This window comes from Schistocerca cancellata, chromosome 1 (assembly GCF_023864275.1).
Source record: "Schistocerca cancellata isolate TAMUIC-IGC-003103 chromosome 1, iqSchCanc2.1, whole genome shotgun sequence".
Taxonomy (NCBI): Eukaryota; Metazoa; Arthropoda; class Insecta; order Orthoptera; family Acrididae; genus Schistocerca; species Schistocerca cancellata.
In genome coordinates this window covers 656,171,134-656,180,013 of record NC_064626.1, presented here as the reverse complement: position 1 = coordinate 656,180,013, position 8,880 = coordinate 656,171,134, and the positions used below count along the sequence as shown (strand labels likewise).

The 8,880-nt window shown below is 47.9% G+C and overlaps 1 protein-coding gene across 1 annotated transcript in view; it reads left to right on the top strand.

Moving 5' to 3' along the window:
* The first annotated feature begins 1,364 nt into the window (after positions 1 to 1,364).
* Positions 1,365 to 8,880, top strand: part of LOC126092125 (homeobox protein Nkx-2.4-like) — a 324,924-nt gene continuing 317,408 nt past the window's right edge. The window contains exons 1-2 of the mRNA XM_049907612.1: positions 1,365 to 1,557; positions 1,594 to 1,966. Of these exons, the coding sequence (XP_049763569.1) occupies positions 1,402 to 1,557; positions 1,594 to 1,966 (529 nt within the window). The 5' untranslated portion in view covers positions 1,365 to 1,401. The remainder of the gene's footprint in view (positions 1,558 to 1,593; positions 1,967 to 8,880) is intronic.

Genomic DNA, 8,880 nt, shown 5'->3' with positions numbered 1-8,880 from the left:
ATCAGTTTTGATGCGTCATCGGCACCATCTTTACGTCCCAACCAATATATCCAACTGGTTGCGGTCACCCGCGCGTCGGTGGTGGTGGCGGTAAGTTTCATGTGGGACCAAACAGCTGATGTCATCGGTCCCTACTTAATCTAACTTAAAGTAACTTACGCCAAGAACAACACACACACCCACGCTTGGGGGAGGACTCAAACCTCCGACAGGGAGAGCCGCGCGAACCGTGGCAAAGCGCGCGCGACTATCCCACGCGGCCTTCTCGGTGGACGTGGACCCATAACACCTCTAACGACAGCTGAGTTGTGCTATTATAGGTACCACTATAGCCGACTGTTTTCTCCAGACTTCTAGGTAGACGTGGACCTTTCAGATAACTAACGACAATGAGTTGTGCTTTATAGGCACAAGTATGTCCAACTGGTTTCTGTAGACTTCTTCTTGGTAGACGTGGACACTTCACTCATCTAATGACAGTGAGTTGTACTATTATACGCACCACTACATCCGACTGGTTTCCGTATACTTCTACTCGGTAGACGTGGACCCTACGCTCGTGTAACAACTCACTATCGTTAGTGGCGAGAAGAGTTAGCGGCTACCGAGAAGGAAACCAGTTGGATATAGTGGTCCCTATAATAGCACAAACGTTTAGATGACTTACTTAGCTACGCTTACAGGGGCCTGAAGATGGTGTTAATGAGGCACAGAAATTGGCGTCTAAATGAGATTATTAAATAAATTACGGCTGTTGGTGTGTGTTTTCACCAAACTTGTAGGCGTACTCCGCTATCATTTGAGCTGTGCCTGCTGACATTGAGTATTGCCTTGATCTGCAAATATTATAATTTTTGAACCGCTTTTTATCCTCGCCGACCTCCACCAACTATCCAGACTTCACAGAAGCGCTGGTGCCTAGCTTGCTGGAAGAAGGGTAGCGCGGAAAAATGGGTTAACTACTGCGAAGGAACTTTTTGCACCAGAATGAATCTTTCTCTTTACAGCGGAGAGAATGACTGATTGCGGAACGAGGCAAATGATCACAGGGCTGAAGGTCAGCGGATGACAGAGGAGAAATCGACGCGTCATAAAGTGGACGCTGACGCGCGTGCAGTCCGCGCCAGACTGGGGAGACGCGTGTCGCAGGCGCACGCGCGGTGGGCGTGTCCCCGCGGAGCGGGGCGTGGTCTCTCCCCTCCACGGCGCCCCTGCCGAACGCCGCCGAGGGGAGCCGAAGGAAGGCGGCGGCCTCGACGGCGGCGGCGACGGCGGCACGCGGGCTCAGAGCGAGCGCGCGGCGTCTGTGTGCGAGAGCGAGCAGACAGGCAGCCAGGCAGGCAGGAGGCAAAGCGAGGCGAGGCGAGGCGCGGAGCGCGGCCTTCCTGCTCACTGAGTGGCATGACGCTGGCGGTGTCTGGCGGCTTCTCGCTGCTGGCCAACCTGAGCCAGCAAGAGCAGGAGGCGCTGCAGCGGGCGGCGGCAGTGGCCGACCTGCTGCCCGAGCTGGGCGCCGCCGACCTGGCGGGCATGTCGCTGAGCCCGCGCGCGCACCACGCGCACCCGCACCCGCACCACCAGCACGCGCCGCAGCCGCACACCACGCCCTTCTCCGTCTCCGACATCCTGAGCCCCGTCGACGAGGCGGGCCAGAGCTCGTCGCAGCCGGGCGGCGGCGCCGCGGGCTCGGGCTCGCCGTACCGCAGCTCGTCGTCGAGCAACGGCGCGGCGCACAGCCCGCCGCCCGGGCCGGGCCCGCAGGCGCCGCAGCAGCCGCCGCAGCAGCAGCAGCCGCACGTGGCGCCCTCGTCCGTCGTCTCCAGCCCCTACATGCAGCTGTCGCACCACCACCAGTTCTCGGGCGCCGCGCAGTACTGCAACGGCTCCGACATCTCGGCGCACTACGGCGACATGCGCAACTCGGGCTGGTACGGCGCCGCCACCGCCAACGACCCGCGCTTTGCAAGTAAGTACTGTGCGCCAGCGCGTCCTCTCCTACGTAGGCGCCACGGGAACCAACTGTGCGGACTTACCGGAGAAACACAGTTTTTCGTGCGAATTCTATTTTAACTCGTGATGGTATCTACATCTACACTTACGCTCTGCAATCCACCTTCAGGCATGTGGCGAAGGGTACTTTATGTACCACCGTCACCATCCCCCACTTCCCACCCCCCTTTCCTGTTTCAGTCGAGAATAGTCTGCGGGAAGAACGATTCTTACATGGGAACCTCCTCATCGCACCCCCTTCAGATTTAGTTATAAGTTGGCACAGTGGATAGGCCTTGAAAAACTGAACACAGATCAATCGAGAAAACAGGAAGAAGTTGTGTGGAACTATGAAAAATGTAAGCAAAATATACAAACTGAGTAGTCCATGCGCAAGATAGGCAACATCGACGAGAGTGTGAGCTCAGGAGCGCCGTGGTCCCGTGGTTAGCGTGAGCAGCTGCGGAACGAGAGGTCCTTGGTTAAAGTCTTCTCTCGAGTGAAAAGTTTACTTTCTTTACTTTCGAAAAGTTACGATCTGTCCGTTCGTTCATTGACGTCTCTGTTACTGTAATAAGTCTAGTGTCTGTGTTTTGCAACCGCACTGCAAAACCGTGCGATTAGTAGACGAAAGGACGTGCCTCTCCAATGGGAACCGAAAACATTTGATCGCAAGGTCATAGGTCAACCGATTCCTCCACAGGACGTCTGATATATTCTATACGACACTGGCGACAGATAATAATTGTCTGAAAATAAAAAATTAAACTTTTCACTCGAGAGAAGACTTGAACCAAGGACCTGCTCACGCTAACCACGGGACCACAGTGCCCCTGCGCTTACACTATCTTTGATGTTGTCTATCTTGCGCATGGACTACTCAGTTTGTATATTTTGGTTAATTTTTTCTTAGTTCCCCACAACTTCTTCCTGTTTTCTCGATTGATCTGTGTTCAGTTTTTCAAGGCTATCAACTGTGCCAACTTATAACTAAATCTGAGAGGGGTGCGATGGGGAGGTTCCCTTGTTAGTAAGCCTCCGTGTGAACTCGAATCTCTGTCATTGTCACTGTCATGGTCTCTTCTCGAGATAGAGGTTACATCGGAGGATGCAACATACTGCTTGACTCTTCTAGAAACGAACGCTCTCGGAATTGGAACACTAAATCTCATAGTAATGCAGAACGCCTCTCTCGCAGCGTATGTCACTGGAGTTGACTGAGCATCTCCGAGCCGTTTTCGTTCTTATCTGTGACGAAACGTGCTGCTCTTCTTTGGACCTCCTCTGTTTCCTCCATTAATCCTCTCTGATACGGATCCCAGACTGATGATCAGTATTCGAGTCGGGAAAGAAACCTGGCAATTCTCTACAACGCTTCTAGTCTTAACAAGTCTTTTAATACAGTTGCAAATGGCTCTGAGCACTATGGGACTCAACATCTTAGGTCATAAGTCCCCTAGAACTTAGAACTACTTAAACCTAACTAACCTAAGGACATCACACACACCCATGCCCGAGGCAGGATTCGAACCTGCGACCGTAGCAGACCCGCGGTTCCGGACTGCAGCGCCAGAACCGCTAGACCACCGCGGCCGGCTAATACAGTTGCAAAAGACGGCTTTTAACCAATACAAGTTGCATATCTACATCTGCGGAGAAAGACGCCGAAAAACAAAGAAGACTACATGTACAATTCTCTCCATAATGACCGAGCGAGGTGGCGCAGTGGTTAGCACACTGGACAGACTTTCGGGAGGGCGACGGTCCAAACTCACGTCTGGCATCCTGATCCAGGTTTTCCGTCATTTCCCCAAGTTTCGAAAGGGGACGGCCGCTTTCCTTCTCCATCCTTCCCTAATCCGAGCTTGTGCTTCGTCTCTAATGGCCTCGTTGTCGACGGGATGTTAAACACTAATGTCCTCCTCCTCTCTCTGTAATGATATTTCCGCTGTCGAATGTAATAATTATTTATTTTGAACTGTTGGCCGAACGAGACTGCTTGGACATGCGGCGAACACCGCTGACCTCTCTAATGGATTGAATTACATAAACCAATATCTTGGTCACTTATTACTTACTAACAACATTCATCGCCACTAGTTGTCAGTAGTACAGGTCGCTGCTGCATTCGATGCGACCGATGATGCCTGTGCAAACCCGAAACGGATCGTGAATTTTAGTATACTAATAGCTGACAAACACACAGATTTCTATAATTTAAATTCGGCTGTAAAGTCAGTGTCAAAAGGCAGGTGACGTGCACTACAGACCAGAAAGGTGTCCAGCCACCAGCGAATGGTGGGCAAGCAAATAACTCATGAGATAGCTATACGAACAATTGACACAATACGAAGAAAACAAAGCGTGTGAGTTAGTACCGCTCAGCTGCTAATGTTATTGCCTGCTAGACGTGTGCCGGTAATACACCGTTCATTTTATTACAGCTGACTCGTGTTGGCCAGTTCTCCCATGTATACTACAGCTATCAAACAGTTTATATACCAGCTTCAAGCGTGACTACACGTCACAAGTTTTATGTTTCTCCGTCATTTGCTGGTGTCTGCACACCTTGCTCGCCCTCAAGCAGGAGAACTGCTACTTGACAAGGGCATAACGATTTAAATTGGCCGGTAGTGGAAAATAAGCGATCCGTACATGTTGCCATTTCAGAAATTTTTTACGATTGCAGTACCTGTCCGAAGGAGAGAGAGTAATCTAAACAGTTGTAGCAGCAGTCACAAGCGACTACGCTTATACTCGGCAAGCCACCATGCGGCCTGTGATGCAGGGCTCATTAACGTGTAGATCTACACCTCTCTACAACAAGAGTAGCAGAAGCGGTCCACAAAACTACAGTCCGACGTCCTTATCTCGATCTGTTATTGAATTTTAGAACGTATTCTGAGGTCAAATGTTATGGTATGTTGGTTTAGCAAATAGACACTCCGCAACTATGCCTCGTTTTTATTTTATTTATTTGTTTTTCTTTTTTGCGACTAGTTCACGGTCACAGTCCCCTTCTCAAGCAGTCATTCCTGCCGTCATTCAGGCTGATTACAGCGAAACCAAAATTGTAGACCAGCCTTATGACGGCTCGGGTGATGGCAGGAATATGTGCTTGAGCATGGGGATGCGACGCCAAAGTGGTCACAAAGAACAGAACGTAAATAACTAAAATGTAAAGAAAGCCTAGCTGTGGAACGTCTATTTCCAAAATAAATGCTTTATCAGCTATGGACCCGCCAGTGAAGTCCTGCTTCAAAAGTAGTGGGGAAGATGGCAATAGTTATCTGCAACAAAATGACCTACAATATGCCATCCAGTACGAATTACGAAAAGACTGGTCTTGCAAAATCCAACTCGACCTTTTATCACATGACGTCCGCAAAGCCGTGGATTTTCTCAAAGCGTGTGAGTTAGCACCACATTCACGCTTGTTACCGAGAGTGCGATCCTATAGTGTATCAAGAAAAATTTGCAATTGGATTAAGGATTTCGTGGTAGCGATGACACAACGTGTTGTCCTGGATGGAGAGTCAGCGGCAGATGTAATAGTAACTTCAGGCGTGCCCCAGGCAAGTGTACTGGGATCCTTGCTGTTCATGTTGTATGTTAGTCACTGTGCACAAAATATTAATAGTAACCTCATACATTTCGCTGATGTAATGAAGTACTGTCTAAAAAAAAAAAGCTGCACAAATATTCAGTCAGATCTCTATGAGATTTCGAACTGGTGCAAAGATAGGCAACTTGCTTTTAATGTTTAGAAATATATAATTTTGCTCGTCACAAAACGAAGGAGCGTAGTATCCTGTGACTACATTATCAATGAGACGTAGTTGGAATCAGTCATCTCATACAAATTCCCGAGAGTAATAATTTATATGGATATGAAATGGAGCGATTACATCGACTTAGTCGAAGGTAAAGCATATGGCAGACTTCGGCTCACAGGCAAGATCCTACGAAAATGCTGTCAGTCTGCAAAGGAGATCGCTTACACATTCTAGAATACTGCAGAAGTATATAGGATCCGTAGATGCCACCGCATATTAGTGACAGGAAATATTAAACGTATAGAAAGAAGGGCAGCGCGAATGGTCACAGCTTTCTTTAAACCACGTGGATGCTGAAACAACTGCAATGGCAAACGTCTGAAGTTAAAAGTAGACTATGCCGTTTAAACCTACTTGGACCAGTCTTAAGTGATAAATCTAGGAATTTTCTACCAACCCCCCTCCCCCTCCACCCCGGTATTGCTCCCGTGAGGATCGCGAAGGCAAGATTAGCCTCATACAGTGCTCACAGAGGCGTTTCAGCAATCATTTCTACCTCACTCCATCCGCGAATGAAACGGGAAGAAGTCCTGGTAACTGATAGAGAGGGAAATACCCACTTCCAAGCGATTTGTTGTGGTTTGCTGAGTACAGTAGTAGATAACCAGTCCGTAGACTAAAGAGCGAGCAGCGCTCGTGGTTTCGGTTGTTTGGAAAGCGGCCTATAGCGGAAGATCGCTACAACAGCCGGGAAAACACAGCAAGAAATAGTTTCCCGTCTCGCAAGGTAATGCAGCGTGCGTGTGCGTTTCTTACGTTGGTTATTAGTTAGTAATTTCCGAATTCCATACAGTATTAATCCTCCCTGGGCATGTGTGGATACTGTATCGCGCTAGTTTAAGAGGCGCGAAAGGGCCGGTATAAAATTGTAAAACAGTTTGTAGTTGCTTCTTGTGGTGTAGCTGGGCGCAGAGACTGGGAACTCGCCCGATCGCTATTCAGAATGCAGGCAGGCTATACTGTCTCGTCCCCTGTCACTTCCCCCTGTTTCAGTAAATTATACTCACATAAATTGTTCCAACAGCTAGATCAGTTTCGATCTACTAGTATTTATCAATAGACCATAAATATTTCTTTGGCGATGCCTGTGCACAGTATGACAGGAGTCAAACGTTTCCATGCGGCCGCTACTGGAGAAACAACTACGGAATGTCTCCCAATCTAATAACGGCCCCTGCGCAGCGCGCCTTTCAAACCAGAGGCGATGCTGTGCTCAGACACGCTCGGGGAGAATTTAGTATTCAGTAAACGCGTCCATATTATATGGAATATACGCGTTAATAATTAATGCAACTAACACAACAAACCCAAATTTACTGTACAAGATCTACGATCTAACCGTGCTCTGCGCCACCAGCCTAGACTGTAGTACGACCCTCATAGAAATCTTCCCTCTTAACATGCTTCGACGCTGACATAGGCCATGAAATATTTAGTAAACAACTGTACGAATATGACTGAAATGACCTTTGTGGTTAAATGTGGTGTGTTCACTGATGTGCTCCGCGAATAACGAGGCGAATATGAGTGTCCTCCTACTCCATTGGCGGATGGCGCACAGGAAGGAACAGTGTCAGTAGTCTCCGTGTGGGCACGAATTTCTCTAGAGATACAGATGTAGCAAGTAGTGTGTTATTCCACTCATTTTGGAACGTAGGTCAGCGAACGCACGTGGGAAATTTCGGAAGGAAGTTGATAAACATACCGCTAGAGACTGTTCGGTAACTGTCGAGAACTTGTGGGAGTATGGGACGGGGGAGTGGGACCAGCTTCACATCACTGTAGCATTCAGCAGTAAGCGTCTATTATCGACACGCCGTGGAAACTTGCGTGAGTGTTAAGGGAAGGAAGACGACTATCTCCTTGCGGCAAGCTACTGGACAACTTACCATGATTTAGAGAAAATACATCAACTGTTATAGACAATAGGAAGATATACAATTATTAAACTAATAATATTATCGTCGATTTATAAGCGCATAATGTGAGATTTGTAGCTTTTTTCTCTTTTTTTTAGTTTTTTTTTATACGATTAATTATCTGCGCCATCAACTAGTTTTCAAGCCACTGCAGGCTCATCGTCAGATGGAGGTTTTACAGGAACATTTTCTGGACCATGTGCAGATAGGCGATGCGTTTGTGGTGCTGGTGGAAATAGAGAAAATTTAGCTAATGAAATGTTTATGATATGACGAGATATTCATGTTTTAGAGTACTTAGTTGCACTGCTTCGTGTTGTCCATGACAAATTCATTCTGATAACGTACATTTCATACATTCAAACATTTCACCAGCACCACGACCACAGCGTCTAGCGGCGCATGGTCCAGGTAGTGTTCCTGTAACACCTCCGTCTGGTGATGAACCTGCAGGGAGTCGAACACTAGTTAATGATACAGAAAATAAACAGCATCAAAATGATTTTAAAAAGAGCAAGTTGTTGCATATTACGCCCACATAAATGGCAAATTTGAAGGACAGTTGCATTTCGTAATCCGATATGAATATAGTGAAGATTATGATATTTTGTTGATGTTGATGGGGATACAATGGGCTCTCGGGTTGATTTAAAAAGGACGATGTCATAATCTCGTTTGCCCCAGAAGTTTAGGGTTTAACGTCCCATCGACGACGAGGTCACTGGAGACGAAGCACTAGCGCAGATGGTGGGAGGACGGGAAAAGACATCGTCACTGTCCATTTAGAAGAAACTATCCCAACATTCGCTTTAAGCAGTTTAGGAAAAATACCGAAAATCTTGATAGCCGGAAGGGGATTTGAACCACCGTGCTCACGAATACGCGGCCAGTGCTTACCAGAGTACTACCTCTTTCGGTAGGAAATTTGGAGGAAAGGCCCGAATCGCAACGGCCAACCGGGACCGGTCAAGGATTTTTACTCAGATAGCGAATCCACTACAGTGGTTTGAATAATATTGCAATGTTGAAGCGTACGTCACAAAGTTCATGGAGCTGTACGTATCGAATAACTGGGTGAAGGGTCTGCGACATCTTGCGGGGAACGGATGTTGCACAGCAATGAGAACCTGGTCGTG